Raw genomic sequence first — 21497 nt, 5'->3', positions numbered from 1 at the left:
GGACTGGAGACAAGTAACATTTATTGTAATTAATAAACCGGGATAACCAGTTCTCGACCACAATTCGTATCGTCCAATTGCAATACTATTCTACTACGCCTCGACAATTCAGTTAAGGTTAGGGCTTGTTATCAAACTTGCATTTGCCTTTCGCAGAGAAAAGGGTGCGAGAGCGAATTCCATTCCTGGGATATCTATTCTCGCCCGAAGCGAGGTTATGAATCGTTTCAATCACAAACCAATTTTATGAGTGTACTTCAGAAAGATATTCACTCTTTTATGAATGTTATGTTTCTGCAAGATTCAGTTCTGCATAGAATAATCGTCCATGTAAGAAGATATTCGTAGAAGTCCGGATCAACCACGTTTACTGGTGATCCTAAACATTCATGCCAATAAATATAAAAAACATTGAGTGCAAAAAAATATTCTTCATTGTTGTAGGCTGAATAGAAGTGTCCTTAACAACAATTTATCAGCAAAAATTAATGGTTTCTCCGCTCGCCGGCCAAGTATAAAAGCACATGTTCGTTCTTTTGAATATAAAGAATAATGTGCAAATCTAACAAAGGGCGAACACGAAATTATTGCGACACCGAAAATGTCATGCCAATTTTCTTATAATGTTTAATATGAAACCAAAATTTTAGGGTAGTTTTATACATATATTTATTTAAAAAATCAAAAGAAAAGTTAATCGATGGAGCCTTGAGTGTAAAATTGAACGCATTTTCGCTTGATGCCCTCCATCAAAGCCTTTACAGTGTCATCCGGTGTCAGTTTCTAAGTTTCCGAAGTTCCCGCTTCATTATTACCCAGTACTACTCCACCGGGCGCAGCTCCGGACAGTTTGGCGGATTTATGTCCTTTGGAACAAAATGGACAGAATTGGCCTCTTTTAGAATAGTGGCATGATGCCAAATCTGGCCAAAATAGCGAAGCTTCGTCGTGCTGCTGTAAGAACGGCAAAAGGCGCTTCTCGAGGCACTCAGATTTGTAGATCTCGCCATTTACTGTGCGCTTTGTCACGAAGGGCTCACTCCTCAGTTCGCAAGAGCAGATGACCTGCCAAATGAGATATTTGGAGGCGAACTTCGACATTTTCTTCTTCTTAAATTTGTCGTCCACATAGAACTTAATCTTGCCGATGAAAAACTCCAACCCCGGAATTTGCTTAAAATCGGCTTTTATATACATTTCGTCGTCCATCACACAGCAGCCATATTGTGTCAGCATCTTCTCGTACAGCTTCCGTGCCCGAGTTTTAGCCGTCGATTGTTGCCGCTCATCGCGGTTTGGGAAGTTCTGTATCTTGTATGTATGTAGTCCAGCTCTCTTCTTTGCATTCTGGACGTAGCTCTGCGACATGCCGATCTTTTTAGCCAATTCACGGCTTGAGACATTGGGATTTGCTTTAATCATCCGTTTCACCTTTCCCTCCGTCTTTTTGTTCTCCGGTTCCGGTTTTCTTCCAGCTTCTTTGCCGTGGTCCAACCGCGTCAACCGCTCCTGGAACCGCTTCAACACTCTGGAGACGGTTGAATGGTGAATGTTCAACATTTTTCCCAACTGCCGGTGCGACAGGTCAGGAAATTCCAGGTGTTTGGAAATAATTTGTTCTCTCGACTCGCGTTGGTTCACCTCCATTTTCGTTGAATCGAAAAACACGACTTCGAGTTTGACAGCATGTAAACAATACACATCAATGAGAAAGTGTGCAAAATTTGGTTGATTTTTACCCAATGGTAAAAAAGTTATGCTCTGTTGAATGTGTCGCAACAATTTCGTGTTCGCCCTTTAAAGTCGTGATTTCCTTCAACTATTCACAGAAAAACTGATTCATGTTCCAAAGATAAAATATGTACGATTTCCTAATGTAAATTGAAAAGTAAGTTAAGTTACTGAAAGATAATGTCCCGAAGCTCCAATTCAGCTCTTTATTAACACTACAAAGTCAATGTAGTTCCAAGGTAGCAAAACACTACAGCAATTAGGACCAAATATAAAAATGCTAAATTCACAATTCTTCAAACACTTTTGGATTCTGGTAGGTGAAACTCAAAATCTACGGATCTTACCTCATGCAAACGTGGCCTTAAAGTTCAAATCGTACAAATCTTTTGAATCTCTGTGCAGAGAAGTATGGATTTCGTCTTGACAAAACCAGATAGTTAAACACTTATATTTTAATATTAGTTAGTTAATGTTACTAACAGAAATGGGTTACTTCATAGAAGGTGCCCTTCTGATCATAGAAAAACTATTCCACAGTTTCTAGCACAAAGGCTAAAATTGACCAAAACTGTGTCGCCTAGCTCTGACAGTTACGCCGTCCCCTGATGAAAGCAAAGCAATAAATCTATAAACCCCACACAGTTTTATGCTAGCCACGAACTGGTCATCATTTATACCATCTAGAAAAATCATTCACTAGCGGAATAGATATAAATCATTTTGGAAGCTGCTATTCGCCCTTTGTCCAACTCGCCTGCACCATCCGTGCCATCTAGAAACATCGTTGTCAATCCCCATAAAATACACCATTCGCAAACCGCCGGAATTACAATGTGTGACATACATATATTGTTGCTCTTCGGACAAAGTTTTAAGGTACCGTTAAGTACCGCGATGCAGATAGTTTATACAGAGTTAACGAATTCCATTTCGATTGCTCCGTTTTTGCTCACCAGTTGCAGCCCTAGTCTTTAGTTCTTGTTCGCGGCAGAAAGAGAAAGTTATGAATTATTAATTGCAATTTGTAACACTGTGCTGCTGGAAAATACTTTTGCAACTTCCGAGTCGCCACATGGAACTATGTATTCCTTGTTGACCCAGTACCGTCAGCTGCAGTAACAGCGAACATATGCAATCAATTCCGGCATCGCGTCATATAAAAACAATTCAGCAAATGGAGACGAATGAGAAGAGCGACGGATGGCTCACAGAAAAAAACCGCATTGTACCGTGTGCAATGTTTTACTGTTTGGTGGTTTTGCTCTCTCCATATGTATTATAGTTTTTTTTCCAGTACCTACATACAATCTTTATAGGATCCTGAGTTATGGATAGAGATAAAAATGCTAACTGCCGCACTGTACCAGTTTTGTTCGGGAACAATGACTTATCAAGTCACATGGCGAGTGCTGCAAGTTTTGATATTTTTGCGAAACCTCAACTAGCGCTAGAAAAGAAAACTCATTGCTTGGTACAAGCGTACCCAGAAGCCAGAGTGACCCAAAAACATTCCCCACGTGTAATGCACCACCAAAGCGTATCGATTCGGCAGTGCCCCGGTAGCTGGAGCCAAAAAAGAAATAAATAAACTACTACATGCTATGTTCGCGCCACTTACCTTTCGTCCTCCAGCAGTGGCGTTACGAGTGACGCCCTCAGGCGCACCACTTTCATGCTCTGCAGTGGGAACAGCTTGCAAAACGGCCCCAGGAACTTTGGCTCGTAGCAAAACTGTGGAAACAATCGGCAGTGCCGCCAGAGGCGAGTGTTGTGACTGAATAAATAGTTATGCGTCTTGCCAAACTCGAGATAACTGTCCATCTCGGTGTAATCGCACTTGAGCAGTTGCTTGAGGTTGTGTATGGCGATCCGATCGTTCGGTGGACCCCGGATCTGGATAATGTCAAAGTCCAGCAGCGGCTCGTAGTGATAGTAATTTCCGGGCATTGCATTCAGTATGTCCCCTAGAAAAGTCGACCCGGATCGCCACGTGGTGACGATAATACTGCGTACCGGTTGGCCATTTGTTTCGGGTGTCAGATCGGACAGTTTGGTGGCTCCATTGTCGTACAACCCGTTCGGGTATTGGAATTCGATCATCTCGTCAGCTATACGTGAGCGCTGATAGGAAAGAATATCCTCGATCGTTATTGTGGAATTTTGAGGCGTCGGAATTGCCGGATTTGTGTCATAGGACGATCCCGCGCTGAAGGATTTTGTTCTGCGAAGAAAATAAATGTAACAAGATTATTCAGAATGTAAATAAATTCTGTCGAGCTAGCATTGCGAAAAAAGTTGCTCGAGCGGGAGCTCTTGCTTGCATAAAATACATATCTTATCAGCGACCCACACAAAAAGAAATATGTATCGAGGGAAACATTATTATTAGGGTGATTTACCTATTCAAACATAAGCGTTTTAGAATCTACTAATCGATAAATTTTGGACAAATTGCTCATACTTTGGTATGAATATTATTATGGTTCATAATACTCCAGTTAAAGACAAAGGTTGCATTCTAAAGACACTATAAGGGTTTCTCACTAGACTCTGTCACTTCTAGTTTCCCTTGCGTTGTCCCCACAAACTTATTATTTAACGTTCTAACGGTTCAGTAAATGGAGTAAATAATAGGGTTCTTATCACTTTATAATTTCACTATCACATTTATCATTGGAATAGGTTTAGGTTACAATGCAGGAATGTATGCCGCTTTAATAATTTATTTGTTCCAATCCTCGGTAGATACCGTACAGATTATATAAAAATAATATACTATCAAGCTTTTAAATTATTTAAAATTCCTAATTGCTAACTTAGAGACTAGATTAAAATCAAACAAATGAGAGGTTTCGTTGAATTTGTAACAGCTGATGATGTTTTGACCATAAACAGTACGGTGTCTAGGAATCCACAAAAGAGGACGGTTTCCTAGAGCACGGGAAGGTACAAACACATTAATCCGTGCAAGAATAGCTGGGCAGTCAATATTACTACACAACATATCGAATATAAACATTATTTGCAAGAATGTGCGGCGGAACTCCAACGTCGGCAACTGAAGCAGCATGCATCTATCGTTATAATGTGGTAGATGGGCAGGGTCATTTCACGGCAAATTTCTTAGAGCAAATCGCACGAAATATTTTTAAACGTGCTCTAACCGGTTTATTTGGACATTGTGATAAGGAGCCCACACTTGCACAACATACTCCAAAATGCTTCGCACCAATCCGCAATATAGAGATTTCAGTGCATAGAAATCGTCGAAGCCAGCGGTATTTCGCTTCAGGAAACCAAGTGTTGCGAATGCTTTAGCCGTCGTTGCGGTGATGTTATCCGAGAAGCTAAGCTTTCTATCAAACAGCACTCCCAAATCACTAAAGGAGTCTACACTTTTGATGACGCGGCTTTGGCGCAAGTACTTATTATGGGATAGAGTGGAGGATCACCTGGAACTTACCATCTTACGTTTGCCAACGTTTGCCTGCATACCATTCAACAGGCACCATTGCTCAATATTAAGTACGTCATCTTGAAATGCAGCTGCCAAGTCCGGAAGCAATGGAACGAAAAATCTTTAAATCTTTGGCGATGAATAATTTTCCAGATTTGATACGAGTGCAAAGGTTAATATCGGAGGCAAGCAGTCCGGGCTGGGTTGGCGAATACACCACAAAAGTGTTCTGCAAAAAGGTCTACGGATTCGGCTGTATATTTTTTTAATTGTCCACCACACTCCCCCACACCAAAGAACTCATACAAGAGCCTCCTGGTAGTGGAAGAGGTTATAATCGCCTGCAATTAGTACACAGTATGAACCACTAGCTTTATCCAGAATTTGTTGAACTGCACAGGAGTGGGCATTGTACATGACTGGGCTGCAGTTCGGCCACAGGTATATACAACAAATATACAGAGAGCAATTCGGTAGTGAAATGCGCACAATAACTTGTTCCAAGCATTCAAAATCCGGCATTTTTGTTACAGCACCGGCGAGATTATTTTTTAGCGCGATAAGAGCACCGCCTCCGCGACGAAGTTGACTAGTAGAATTGAATGTTCCGAATTATGTATGTCAGCGCACAACCCTGTTTATGTGAGAACAATATTGTAATCAATGTATCGTAATCACATGAGGAGAGCGCCAGAAAGAAATCCTGAGTTTTTGTTCTCATTCCTCGAACATTTTGACAGTAGACGGACAAGAAACCGTCGGACTTAGAATTGGAATTGGCGGCCTGAGAGGGGTGGGCGAGGCAAAGTCGGTTATAAACTTGACTTTAAACACTTTTACCGATGTCTTCCGTTTTAATTCCACTATGATGAACGTATTTGTAACAGTAAAGTGCATTTTTGCATTTTGTTCATCGTAGTGGAATTAAAACGGAAGACATCGGTGAAAGTGTTTAATATAACATTCCACTAAGTCGCTCAAAAACAGTGCTTTTGTTAAAACTTGACTTATTTGGGCACTGACAGGACGTGGAGGAACGGGCATTACTTTGCTGTCTTCGCTGTTTCTGGCGTCGGTTGAGGGAGGGGGATTCCAAAACCCCTTGGTCGTGTTATCTTCCAACTCGCGGAATCGGATACCAACGGGCCATGTTCAAGCAGTCATTACTTTGTCTTTTTTTATTAATAGGCAATCCAACTTTGAAGGAAACGAACGTCAAATGGCGCACATCTCGCTCATTTAACACATGGATATCAAGCAGCGTCGCTAAATGGCAGAACATGATACTTTCACTATTTTTTTTCGAGAGTTGTCCTACTGGAGCTGTAGAGCTAGGTTCTCGGAAGGGCTCTCCGTCAGAATCACATACTACAATTTGCAGACGAGACAGGCAATGTCGGCCACTAAAACACTGCATTAGGCCAATTGTAGCGGGCCGTGATTCTAAATGTGATATTCATTGTACGGTTCAGGTATGTGCGGGCGTAGGGACTCGCGATCGCGTGTATCATCGCGAAGAGCTCGAGCATTTGTACGTTAACGTGTTTGACCGCGTGAGTTTGTATGTGGCGTGTGCTAACGTGTATGTAACTTCGCGTGTATGAATTCCATTCTATAGCCGTGTGCCTTTCGCATATTCGCGTGTGTTCTTGGATAATCGCGCGCGGACCGTGAATCTAATACTTTATTTTTTGGTGTACTGCTAAGATGCTAAAAGAGTGTGAGATTCTCCATATCACTAGAGTGCCCGGTGACGTCGCCATGGAACGCGTTGTCTAGTGGATATTTGCTTTATTTTTTTATTGGTCGCTCTGAATGTATGGACCTAAGTTTTTAGGACAGAGAGTAATGGTTTCAGGACGTGACAAATTCATGAGCGCGCGAAAACGGACGTTTGTAGGTTCGTGTTTGAGACAGCGTTTGAAACTTCGTGAGTGCTAAAACGTTCTCCTTATTACCGGGATGATACTAAGTTTGCGCGATCGCGAATTAGGTGCGCGTTGTTAATCGCGAAGGGCTTAAGCGTTCGTATGCTAACGTGTTTGTCACGGGTGCTCACGTTCATGTGACTTCGCGTGTACAAGACTGGATTTTGTAACCGTGTGGCATTTCCTATATACGCGTGCGTTCTTGGATGGTCACGCGGACCTTTATTCTGATAGTTGGTTTTTGGTGTACAATTCACATTCTGACAGGGAGTAAGTTACCCCATATCACTAGAGTCCTCGGTCATGTCACCATGTAACGTGGTGTCCAGTAGATATGAGAGATTTCTTTAATTGATCCAATTGAAGGTGTATTGTTTCACACACTTATCAAACCACCGGACACCATGCACATCACAGCTCCAGTAGTACGATGCAAAATAACCGATAACTGTGCACACCACAGCCACCACAGGACCGCCGACAGACAACACCACAGCTGCCAGCGCACGACGTATGAGCCACCAGGTACTGTGCACGTCACAGTCACCAGTAGCATACACGATGAATTTCGTACAGCTGTGCACACCACAGTTACAGCGGAAAAACACCTCACTTAGAATGGAAACTTCAAATTTAATTCTTTACTTATCAAGGATGAAACGCTGGTCGCCTTGTTGACCAAATCATTCGTTTCAATCCTCACACCAGCCGCACAGGTACGACGCCGATGGTAATATCAGCAATAGCAGACACACCACGCTCGCTAATCGTCTCGATAGTTCGCGACGATGGAGGAAGCAAAAAAAAACAGCACGCTCGCTGGGTGGGGCTCTCTCGCTGACCGATGCTGAGTGATACACTTTCTCGCAAGCTGCTTCTGGTCGCCGTGTTGACCAGGCTGGCTCTACTCTGATACTCGATGGGTTTTCTCTCTCGCGAATGAAAAATTGTTTTCTGTTTTGCTTTTATTCTTGATGTTTACTTGTTAATGGTACAACACTGAATGAATAGGGAATCGCATCTCGCGGGTTTATATAATGGCTCGTTCACTGCTCTAGCCAATCAGCGCACGCCACTATGACGCGTTGCTCGATCGTGCTGGAAGCGTCCATCGCGTACAGAAGGCATGCACCTGGTCTGCTGATATCAAGGATAGAAACATCCGGAAGTGACCGATTCATGATCGTGCGAGTGTGGGAGTTTTTAGATTCACGATTGAGACCGCGTTTGAAAATTTATAGGAGCTGAGACATTCACTTTATCACCGAGATATTATCATGTTTACGAGATCACGGGTGTAGGTGCCGGGGATGGTCGCGAAGGGCTCAAGCATTTGTATATTAACGTGATTGTCACGTGTTTGTGACTTCGCGTGTATAATTTTGATTTTATAATGATGTAGCGTGTATTCTTGTTTGATCGCGCGCGGACCGTGAATCTGATGCTTAATTTTTAGTGTATGGTACAGATGGTAGTCCGTTTCCCTATGGGGAAACTTGAGTTCCAGGTCATGTCACCATGGAACGTGTTGTTTAGTGAATATGAGCGTCACTTTTTTGATTGGTTCAAATGAAGGCATTAGTCCAGACTGATAAACTGAGGTGTAGGTTAATGTTTGAGACCGCGTTTGGAAGTTTAAAGATGCCACGTTTACTTAACTACCGGCGTGTTTTCATGTAGGCGAAATCGCGGGCGCAAGTATATGTGGATTACTGCAACTGCATGGTCGCGCCCGTGGCCAGGCCTGTGTTATCGCGAAGGCCACGAGCGTTTGTACATATATGAGTATAGATAGCGTATAGTAGAGATATACTAATAAACGGAATCATAGCATGCTGAATAAAGAAAAAAAAGATGCAAAGAGCTTGACTAGAAGTGTATAAATTGAACAATACTATTTTGGTATACATAAATAATGGAAAAGCAAACTAATAGATGCACAAAAGAAACAGACCAATGAAATAGAATAGAAAAACACATGTAACAAGCAATCAAACTCGTCTAAATGCAGCAAATGGTGTATATTTATCATTACCAACAATTGCATGCTATTAGACTTTCATCATGCTATATGCTGGCCGGGAATGGATGACTCACGTGCGTCGGTAAATTTATTTTACCCTAATTTATCCAGCCCGACTTTCCCCAATGAATAGAACCAAATGCTCAGATTGATCACCAGAAGTATTAGCCACTATTCTATCATATACGTCAGTTCTGCATCCATTCCCTGACCCAACTGTCACAAACACTCAGACGAATACATACATAGATACACATACGACTAGCACATAATAGTTGTACACTAGTACGAAAAACTACGATTATCACAAAGCTACAACTAATAGGTTTCTACTTATTCTACTTTATTAAATTAATTTAATTATTAAATTAATTTAATTAGTATATACACGATGACGAAGTCGACCGATAAATGGACACACAATGACTCCCTCCGTGAGCCCCGTCCACGAATACCAGAACAATATTTGCAAACATGGCACAGCAAAAGTCAATCTTCGTCGATCCGCCAGTCGGCCACGTCACCGCCCATAGACCAGTGGTTTAGCATTGGTATGCGCTGGTGCGGAGTATGAAAAGACATATAACATAAAAAAGGCGCATAAGCCCTCTCGGTCTCCTCGATGCACCACTATCGAGGCGTAATGCAATACCCATCTTAAAGCAATTGATGCTTGATGATGTTTGCAATACCGTCAAACCCCTAAACCTTGGGGAGGGAACATGATACTTTCACTATTCATGAATTTATTCCATTTGAAATCTGGTTTGACTCATAGGAGTATCTAACGCTTTTGTTATATTTTATTTTGTATAGGGTAAAGTGGGGCAAATCCGACCGTTGGGTAAACCCGACCCCCCTCTGTTACCGAAAATCAGAAGCACTACGCGAACTAATATCAATGCTGTCGTGTAGAGCATCGAAAATAATCATAATGGTGGTATGACAGCATTTCATCAGTCTACATTGAGATGCTCAAACGACAAAAGGTGTGTTTTTAGAACTTTTGATTTGACTTTTGTGCATCATTGACTACAGGATATTTCTGATTGTTAAAGTGATTGCATAATAAATTTAAGTGAATTTAAATTCTTTGATTAAAGTCCTACAAAGTGCATAGAAGGAATTAGTTCAACCTTTTTCATATTTTTTTTAATTGCATCGTAATGAAAAATGACGCGGTGGGGCAAATCCGACCACTAAATAGTGGGGTAAATCTGACCGCTTTTTTGCTAAGAAAAATTTGATTTTTCAGATTGGAATATATTTTTATTGTTATTATTTATTATTTTTATGCATAATGGTTCATAATTACAAACGAAAGACACAAAAACATGATGATTATAGTATTCGTCGAGCAATTGCTCCGATGCAAATAGGAATATCATTACGTGCTACTGCTCGTGATTTTAGCATTCCAAGATTGACATTGAACTGCATTTTCTTCATGTTACAATTCAACAACACAACATTCATTGATTTATCATTGAAAAACCACAAAATTTGGATAATAGTTGCACTAAATCAACCAAAGACATAGGGGGTCGGGTTTACCCCACCATTTTTGAAAACAGCAAAAATGATTATTTTTGTGAAACGCTTGTATCACAAGATATTCCCAAAATCCAAATAAAATGCTATATATAGAAAGTTGCCCAGGAGATTAACCTTTAATTTGATATATAAAACGACTTGATCCGATGTTAAATGAGCATTTTACAGCCAAAACCATTTACTAGGTCGGATTTGCCCCACCTTACCCTATGATTATGTTTTTGACATTAAAAATGTCTTACTCCACTATCTGGGGCTAGGTGTCATTCTAAAATCTAAACTATCTCCCATGTAACGAAACTATGTAAGGTTTGCACGCTTATAACTCCGATATTACTAGATGGATTTTAATCATTCATACACCAACCGATTCAGAAACACCTAACTTAAATATTGGTAATAATTTAATATCTCCCCAATAAAAGTAGACTTTTGGAAATTGGTAAAATTAAAAAGTTCACAAAAAACGGGAAAAATACCATTCGTGAGGCAGATTTCTCAGACACAGCCGTCAAAAGAGGGCAGCTTAGTTGCTCAATGAAACACGAAAAGTCATAAATAGAAGCAACGCATGTCCGTTTAAATCAGTTGTTGCTCTTATCCCACACGAGCAACGTCGTCTCCGGGCGATGCAATAAGCGCTATCGATTTTCGGTAACGTTGGCATTTGCACACACTCGCACCTAAGTGACTAAACCATATACGGTTAGTTTATAAATAGAGGTGACGCGTACCCGTTTGAATCAGTTTTTGTTCTTATGTCGAACGGGTAAGATTATGGCTGCAGCGTCTGGGCACTACACTAAGCGGTAGACGCTATGCATTTTCGGCAGCGGTGGCCGTGTGCGGATTTTTCGGGTACCAGCACGGTGTCACAGAATGATTTGCAAAGTGGGTGGGTGGGGTGGTTTGGATTTAATTCAATACGGTGTGTGCTGCTTAAGAGTGTTGCGTTTGAAAAAAATATATTTATTTTTATGCATGCGTGTGCGTTGTAACTTGTTAATCCATGTTTACGGCGCTTTGTAGCTGCGTAGGGTAAAGAGCCTATTGGTTTTCATGTTTCATATTTCGGTTATATGTTTTTTATCAGTAAGGCATCTGACAACGTGCTTCTGTAGTTATTGCACTGTTCAGCAGCGTAGTATTTTATATAGGAGAGTACACTCAGGTTTTTTACGCGGATTTTGAAATTTACGCGGTTTTCATTAACGCGTTTTTTTTTTAAATTCACGCGGTTTTCATTTACACGGCCTGTATCCCCTGCGTGAAAAATCTGAGTGTAATTGCATCGGAAACAATCACATTCCCAGCAGAACTTTTTGTTTTCTAATTTCAAACACTTTTGTTTCGTACTGCACACAACGGAAAATTTTAAAACAGAACTTACCGTCCCAGCAGCAGTTGAAGCGGGTGTTCTTTTTCGATTCAAATTCAAGCCATGTCTTAAGCGTTACTGGACTTAAAATTGTTTTCCCAGTTTATCCAGTCAGAATATCTGTCCTACCCTATGTATTTAAAACACAGTTCTAATTGCGTTTTAAAGTATACAACAAATAGAACCGTTGGGCATACTAATTTAAATTTTAAAATAAATCTGTTTTAAATTATGAAACAAACCGCTGTACTGAAGATATAATTATGTCAGTCCTATTACCACATAAAACACCTATATAACATAAAACGCTGCAGAATTGGTTTAATAATACAATGTTTACACTACAGAGTTATAACTCGTTTTAATAATTAGCAACAAGAAAAATGTCACCAAGATAGCATAAAAACCCGTTTTAACTGGTAATGCGAACGTTGCATAACAATGTAATTTATCAAATAATTTCATTTTTCCACCACTAATCGATCAAGAAATACTTACACTTAAGATTGTTTACTTAAGTTCATTAGTACATTATTGAAAATTTAAATGGAAAATGAAATTTCATATTTTATGGAGAATCTGTATATTTCCGTTGGCGGGCGTGGGTTTCCTCATCACAGCTCTCAATATGGAACTTTTCTTTTGAATATATTTTCTGGACAGACCAGCCTATTTTTACTAGATGGATCAGCCAAATAATGCCAATCACCTAGTGAGATACTTGATTAATTAATAGATTACCGTTAAAAGACCTTCAATAAATTATGTTTTAATGGGGAGGGTATATAGCAAATTGTAACATATGAAAACAGGCGAGTGAACAAGAACGTGTGTCGATATGTGTGATAGATAAAAAAGCTATATTTTTAATGTCACCGTGGTCGTGTCCTGTACACAACCCTTTAATTTTTTTAATTTATATTACATTTCCAATTCAATATGTTGTATGTTGAGCCACAAGTAACGTATGTGGAATAAAATTTGGACAAAATTCAAAAGGCAATTTTTTGTAGAAAAATCTTTCTTGATTGTTCTCTCTATATGAAAACATTTGCTAATTTATTATATTAATGTACAAAAAAATTTGAGCCCATTCGAAAAGCTTTATGACAGTTTGCATGAAATTTTTGCAAAGCAGATGAAAAAGTTAGTGTTGACAATTTCTTAATTTTGATAATTAGATGTTTGATAGTTTTAGCACAGACTAACAGACATAACACTCAAAAACAAAACTTCGTCCGCTTTAACGGTCATTTCAAATGTATTTGTAGTTGGGACCGCTGACACATTTGAAATTATGGCGCCACTGACACATGAACAAGCATATGGGGGATAGACCACTAGTGAAAACTTGTTCCCAAACCTGAGGGGTAACCCACCAGTAAATGAGTGTTTGGGATCGTGAATAAAAGGTGGAGCTAGTGTTCTGGGAAAATTGTCGGATCGATGTTTTTTGAGGGAATTTCCTCATAGTGTTATGTCTGTTAGTCTGTGGTTTTAGGTCTAAAATTATTGGCATATACTCTCCGCTTCATAATAGCCCACGAATTCTCAATTGGACGCAGCTGTGGTACATTTTTTGGGTTATCAACTTTTTGTACAAAAGGTATGCCATAACCCTCGATTGCGTCCATTTTTTCGCATAATAGCTAGGTGCCAGATTGGGCGTTTGCTCCCATTTTGTTTATATGGTACCTCCTAGCGGGTCGATAACAACGCTGGATGTTTAAAATATGTGTGCCTAGATTATGACGTTTAGTATGGTGTCTGCGTTTTTTCAATGCTGGAAGGGTTGTCCAAATTTCATTCCGCTCACGTAAATGATTTTTCATCCGTATTGATTACTAAATTTGCTATTAAGATATAATAGGGGAACACGGGCTGTTAAGACTGACCCCCAGATTTTTCAGAAAATCGGATGGAGATACGTGTTTCATTTTTTGCCATTCACAAAACAAAAACCATAATCATGGCAAAATCGCGATTAAAGTAACAAATTAAAATGAAAAAATAACAGCTTAGATGTTTGGTTGAAAACACAGATATTTTTAAGACACTTTTGCGCGAAATGAGCGCCTATTCCATCAACCACCGTTCAGCAGCTTGCGTCTTCGCATGGAGAAAACCCACTAGTTCGTATTTTTGCTGCGTGGTGGCACTGTATACATTGTATTATCACTGTAAGTAAAAATAAGAAAAATAATTTTTTTGACCACAGCTTTGCCGAAGACAGCTAATAAATATAGTTCGTGGGAATAGAGTACTGATACACAACCATGCACTGAACAGTGGAAGAAATCCGACCAAAAATGCAATTAATTAAAAGCTGCTGAAAAAGTATGACAATATATATACCAACAGTTGCGGAATTTTTTAGGAAATTAAGCGCAATCAAATTTGTTCACCGCACGCACTTGTGTCCGGAGATATGGGGCGTTGAAGATCCGGAACATTACCGGTTTTCATCAAATCAGAGACCTAATTCAGAATCCGCTGAAAAAGTACAAAGAATTATACCCTTAAAGTTGCGAAAAACTTTAGCAATTAAGATGCAATCAAATTTGTTCACCGCACGCAGCTGTTGCCGAAGTTATAGGGGTTTAAATATCCGGAACAGAACCGGGTTTTCATCAAATCAGGCGCCCAATCAGAAGCCATAGCAAAAATACTAAAAATTATACATCGAAAGTTTTGAAAAACTCCAGCAATCAAAACGCATTCATGTTTATCTGCACGAAATGCCTCCAAAACAAAAAAACAGATACACTTCATTATGGATGTACACTCAATACTATATTCACCATGGCAACTGCTCAATGACGTGAATAATCATATTGAAATGCAAGTTGTGTAGTATACAAAATGATTACGAACAAAGTTTTGTCCGAAAAATTTATAAATTTCAACCAAAATGAAAGCAAGCTTGAAGAGTGGATTCGAGTCGAAAACGTATACATAAATATGAGAACCTATACAAAACAGTTTAAGACAAGGTGGGATTGACAGCAATCAACGTCAAGGTTTTACGAACGAAATCGTTGCTGGCTTGAATCTGAGGTGGTACTATAATATATTATAATCTATAATATATTATAATCTATATCAATTAAAGAATTTAAATTCATGCTCGTTTTCAAATTCATTATTGAACAGATTCAATGGTTAATTAGAAATAACAATATTTTAAATAGCTTGATTCCAGATGCAATTCAACCACAAAAAAGTTAGTGAAGATGAATCAACTCCAAATATAAAAAGGACGACTAAGGTGGGCCGAAAGCGAAAACCATTTTTCGCATTGAGGCATCGTGTAAAACGTCTGCATGCTCGTAAGCTTCTCGCAAACGAAGAAGGAAACTTGGAAAAACTTTTAATGGCGGCCGAAAAACAAGCGATATTGGAGAGTTCCGAAAACATATCCCACATTTTAAAGAAATTGAGAATGGGCGGAGAGCAATACGCGAAACAGCTACTCATAAACAAAATAGAACCGGCTTCAGTGGAGAGTAGTTTGATGCTGAAAAGCGAGCTGGCGTTAAGTAGAAGAAAATACAATACGATCGCAATGTTTTTCAAAAAAGAACTTGGGATGGTTATTTTAAGATCATAGGACTTGGTAAGTTTACTGCATGAGAATTAAGTTATTTCTTTTTTCATAGATTATTGAATTTCGGAACAAAATAATTCCCCGTTTAGAAAAACCGAACTGGGATTGGGGCTTTCGTTCAGTGGAGGTCCCATTCCGATATTTACTTGAGGCACACCTCAACCGGCTTTTCGAGTGCTACCCTAGCATAATTGAGTCGATAAAGGGACGCAATTCCGGTGAAGTAAGTTGTGTGTTGCGCATTGCTGGTGGATTCGACTCTGCCACAGCCTTCAGCCATTATAATCAAGAAGGAATAACGGGCCAAGACGGCTCGCTTGTGGTGGCCAATGCTATGTTGCTGTCAGTTGAAATTGAAGGTGGTCAAATGTTGTGGATAAATCCCGCCCCACAATCGAACGTAATGGTGCGACCTACCTTCATGGGATGGGCTAAAGAGTCGACCGAACTAACGTTGAAAATTTATCAAAAAATTTTCGACGATACAGACGATTTGAACAAACACGCAATTATAAAACACATCGAAGACATGCGAATAAAATTTAACATCGAAGCCGTTTATACATTAATCGACGGTAAAGTAGCGAACGCTATTATTGGTAATGGCAACACCCACAAGTGCCCCTTGTACTTATCGAAAAACTATTATGAAGGACAAAATTAAAACTATATCAGGAGAATTGGAGAGAGAGTTCTCTGCCAGAGTGAACAGAGCACAACCAGGAGGATCAGAAAACTCGAATACTGGTAATTTGTTTTTTATCCCTCTACTACTTTCCGTCGAGAAATCTTGCAACATGTTGAGTTTCCTTTCAGTTTCAATCCGATATCCAATTTTAGTGCAGTAGAGCATTAATTATATTTTAAAAATTTAACTTCATTGCTGTATCAGGTAATATGTCAGGACGATTATTAGCCGAACCATCTAAATTCGCAAAATGATTAAAAATTAAGGATGGCGAAAGAAATTATAAAGGGGATACGATTGCTTAGCTTCCTTAGTAGCTCGTCCCAGATTCTGGATGGCGAAAAAGTAGAAGTATTATACAATCATACCATAAAAATACCTTTAGCATATTATTCTGAAGAGGCGGGAGAATTGGCGCATCGTAGGCACAAGATGAACCGGCTATATGGATCACGAAAAGTTAGCTTACAATGTCAAGACAATTGCTTTATTGATCTAATAATATCTAATCGTGATAGGTATCTCTTGAAGCAAACATTCAGGATATGTTGGTGGCTGCACTTTCTTGGAGCGATCCATTTATAGCGGCGAATATAATTAAAAAATCTAAAAAACCAAAACGAGATTCCGAGTTCGAGGAGGTCATTTGGGGTTACATGAAATCCGCCAATATAATTCAATGTAGCACAAACGAGTAGTCAGACATGTCTGACGAAGAATTGGATGCTGAATCAGAGTTTGATTCAGAGTAAAATTTATTTTTATTTATTTATTTTTTTGATATTTTTACGACCATATTCCTTTGTTTTATGTCCAATTGATTAGAAATAAGTTCATATGAATTAATATTGTTATATAATTTTTGCGATTAGTTCCTTTATTTTAAACTCCTGTGAAACATTGTAAACTGATTTGAAAAAATTGCTCGCATATTTTCCAAAATCTCATTTTATTCTCATTTCAGAATCTTTCTCTTTTGATACTGGTTAGGTTCGTTTTTTACCATATACAAGAATTACTCGAACGTGCCGTAGTATTACCAGTTTAACAGACGCATTTTGTTTAGATACCAGTAGCACTTTCTTTCAAAACTATGCAATAAGAGTTTGCCATGCGTTAAAAACTGCGTTTTGATCGTTAAAATTTCCAAAGTGAATTAACAGCAAAATACACTTCAAACGCTTACAGTAAAATGTACTCCAGCTTCGAATGCTTATTGCACTTTGATTGCTGGAGTTTTTCGCAACCTTCCTTCGATATTTAGATTTAGGTCATTTTGCTGCGGCTTCTGATTGGGAGCCTGATTTGATGAAAACCCGGTTCTGTTCCGGATATTTAAACCCCTATAACTTCGGCCACAGCTGCGCGTGGTGAATAACTTTGATTGCATCTTAATTGCTAAGATTTTTCGCAACTTTAAAGGTATAATTCTTTGTACTTTTTCATCGGATTCCGAATTAGGCCTCTAATTTGATGAAAACCAGTAATGTTCCGTATCTTCTAAGCCCCATATCTCCGGTCACAAGTGCGTGCGGTGAACAAATTTGATTGCATCTTGATCGCTAAAGTTTTTCGCAACTTTAAGGGTATAATTCTTTGTACTTTTTCAGCGGATTTTGAATTAGCCCTCTGATTTGATGAAAACCGGTAATGTTCCGTGTGGTGTATAGAAATATATCAAGTAGGCTAAGAAACCGATTGTGAATAAACTGATCATTCAGAGCCGTTCTTTCAGTAGTAACTGACGTCTTTAGTCTGGGCTATTACATTGGCGACGAGTGGGATCTCGAAGAATACGCGAAGATCTCAAGAATTTTCTCACAGTCCAGTTTTCATTACAAGTTGTGAAGAAAAACACTTTGACAGGATGTCCCGTGTAAGTAGAGTGCATATCATGATAAAATATTAGAAATTCAGAGCAATTTATTCCATGTGTTAATCCGAATTTAGAACCATGTGTTCGTTCGTTTACCTTCTTAACGATGGGACTCAAGTCCATTGGTAATCAGAACGATCCGTTCGTTTGATTGAACTGACCAAGATGGGACTCAGGTCCATCGGTAATCAGAACGATCCGTTCGATTGATTAGATTTTTCACGCTTAAGAAAAAAAAAAGATTCGAAAAAAAAAATTCCTGACAACCGTTGCTAAGAAACATAAACACAATTATGTGATGGTTACTGGGATGCGTAACCTAATTAGAAGCTATAAAAGGAATAAATTGAAACTGAATTTTCTTCAAATAAAAAGAACAGTGGAAAACTAACTCAATTTATTTCACAATATTCAGCTGGATTTCAATATAGAAAATGGTGATGGTCAAACAAATTCTAGGTGGGAAGCATGGAAAGACCAATTTATGGCATATTTAGCCCTCAAGTCAGTTGAAAATCACGATGAAAAGTATAAAGCTCTCATGTGTTTCGGTGGACCAGATGTTAAGAAAATCGCACAAACCGCAAATTTTGAGGAATCTCATGTGTTAGATAATCCTTTTCATGCGGCAATGGAAGTTTTGGATGATTATTTCTCGCCGAAAATGTCTCTACGCTATGAGAGGTTTAGATTTCGCCAAATTAAATTTAACCCTCAGGTGAAATTGGACCATTTTGTTGTGCGTCTACGATCACAAGCTGTTAACTGTGATTTTGGTGATCAATTGGATCATATGATTATGGATCATATAGTGTTCGCTACAGAATCAGATGATAAACTTAGAGCCAAGTATTTCGAATGTGATAGACCTTTGGACGACATGATGAAGGTTGGTCGTACACATGAGTCCGTTAAAGCTCAGGTATATAAATGTAATACAAATAATAAGATGTTTGACGACTGGTTACGGAATATTCACTGATATTTACGGCTTTCTCAGTCTATTATACTTAAGCAAACGTTATATTTATAGATTGCCCGACGTTTCGGCCGTTTTTGATGGCCTTTTTCAAGGGAAAACTGGAAAATTTATTCATGTCATAGTGAGTAAAAGGAAAACAGAAAGGTACAAAAAGGGGGGACATTGACATTGTGAACTTACTCTAATTTACGCGTTTTTGTCGAATTCGCTGATTGCCAACGATGGGAGGTTTGGGAATTTTGCACGAATTTTTCTGGTCGGAAATATGGGGATTTTTCGCAATAAAAGTCATCTGGGTGCACTATTGGTCACGGAGCTCGATATGCAATTCGGACCAAACTTTATCCACTCAATGGTACGCAAAACCGATAGCATCAGGCAGGCTACTAAATTACCATTCATTCCACCCACTTTCCATGAAGATGAACGTAGCCAAAAACTTTATCGAAAGAGTAACTCGACTCACTACGGATAATACCACCAACATACAGCATACAATTTTCCAGCATCTCCGCCGTAATAATTACCCCGCCACACTCATAAACAGGCTCATACAACGGTCTAAAAACACCACGCACGAAGATGCCTCCAACATTGCACCATTAACCATAAGAAACCACAGTCAAAGCATATCAACATGCAATCACAGTCCAACAGACCCACCGAACGAACAGATATATAGATCCCTGCCGCACGTGCCAACACTCAGTACATCCATAGCGAAAATGCTCAAACCAGACTATCCCAATGTAAAAATAGCTACAAAGCCTATCAACACAGTATCAAAACTACTGCCAAACACAAAAGACTCGGTTGACCCATTGCTGCAGTCTAATATCATTTACAGCCTGTCATGCGATAATTGCACAATGAGTTATTTGGGCATGACACGCAACCAGCTTAGAACCAGGCTATATGGCCATAAAAGCAATATTAACCAGTACCACAAACTGATAGCTGATGGTACGACCAACAGCAACGAACAGCTGATCAGTCTCGGAGAGAAGACTGCGCTCATCGAACACATGATACAACACAACCATACCTTCGATCTTACCAAAGCCAAAATTATTGACAGAACCTATCGACCGACGGCTCTCCCGATACTAGAAATGTGCCACATCACGAACACACTCAACACCGTAAATCATCGCACCGATGTGGACGGGCTCAACACAACTTACGCAGGCATTCTACATACACTCAGAACTACCAATACTCGCCGCAATAAAGCTTCCGAACCAGACACAAGTAATAGAACACTTTTGGCCCATGATAGATAGTTACCGTTTCGGGTCACCATCTTTAAATCATACGTTGTAAACCGGTGGATGTGCATATCGAGCTCCGTGACCAATAGTGCACCCAGATGACTTTTATTGCGAAAAATCCCCATATTTCCGACCAGAAAAATTCGTGCAAAATTCCCAAACCTCCCATCGTTGGCAATCAGCGAATTCGACAAAAACGCGTAAATTAGAGTAAGTTCACAATGTCAATGTCCCCCCTTTTTGTACCTTTCTGTTTTCCTTTTACTCACTATGACATGAATAAATTTTCCAGTTTTCCCTTGAAAAAGGCCATCAAAAACGGCCGAAACGTCGGGCAATCTATAAATATAACGTTTGCTTAAGTATAATAGACTGAGAAAGCCGTAAATATCAGTGAGTAATACAAATATTATGGTTTATATTTATTAATTGATGATTGACACTGATGTAACAGGTTCAAGAGTTTCGAAACAAACCAGCATCTAATTCGGCAGATATATGTCAAATCAATGAAAAAAGGTCAAGTGTAGCAGATGCTCCGGAAACCATTTGGGGAATGATCCAAAATGTCCAGCACGTTCTGAGGTATGCCGGTTATATGGAAAGCTCGGACATTTCGCGAGATGCTGTAAGACCGATCGGAAAAGTTTCCATAAGATGGCTCGTAAGAATGTACCCGGAGTTAAACCGTACAGTAAACAGAATCAAAACCATCAACAAACCAGGAAACAGAAGTTTATTCCTTAAAACACCGGGACGACTTTGTTGCATATTTTTGGTTATATCTTTTGATCCAGTGAATCAATTTTCAATATAAAAAACGGTTATATTTAGGGGAATAGTTGAACTATCAAGTGAATATGAGGAGATAGGGATGCAGTTGGCCAATCCGGAAAGATTACCGGAAATGTACTGTACACCTCGAAATTTCAAAACGAATCCTTATCTGATTTTGATGTTTAGTAATGAAAACGTGTGAAATCTGAATTTATTTCTTTT

At 39.3% G+C, this 21497-nt stretch overlaps 1 protein-coding gene across 1 annotated transcript in view; it reads right to left on the bottom strand.

Moving 5' to 3' along the window:
• Positions 1 to 3229: 3229 nt before the first annotated feature.
• The window catches only part of LOC131696159 (uncharacterized), a 35624-nt gene continuing 17356 nt past the window's right edge, over positions 3230 to 21497 (bottom strand). The window contains exon 2 of the mRNA XM_058984700.1: positions 3230 to 3955. Within this exon, the coding sequence (XP_058840683.1) occupies positions 3349 to 3955 (607 nt within the window). The 3' untranslated portion in view covers positions 3230 to 3348. The remainder of the gene's footprint in view (positions 3956 to 21497) is intronic.

This window comes from Topomyia yanbarensis, unplaced genomic scaffold (genome assembly GCF_030247195.1).
Source record: "Topomyia yanbarensis strain Yona2022 unplaced genomic scaffold, ASM3024719v1 HiC_scaffold_80, whole genome shotgun sequence".
Taxonomy (NCBI): Eukaryota; Metazoa; Arthropoda; class Insecta; order Diptera; family Culicidae; genus Topomyia; species Topomyia yanbarensis.
This window is presented reverse-complemented; position numbering and strand designations above follow the sequence as displayed.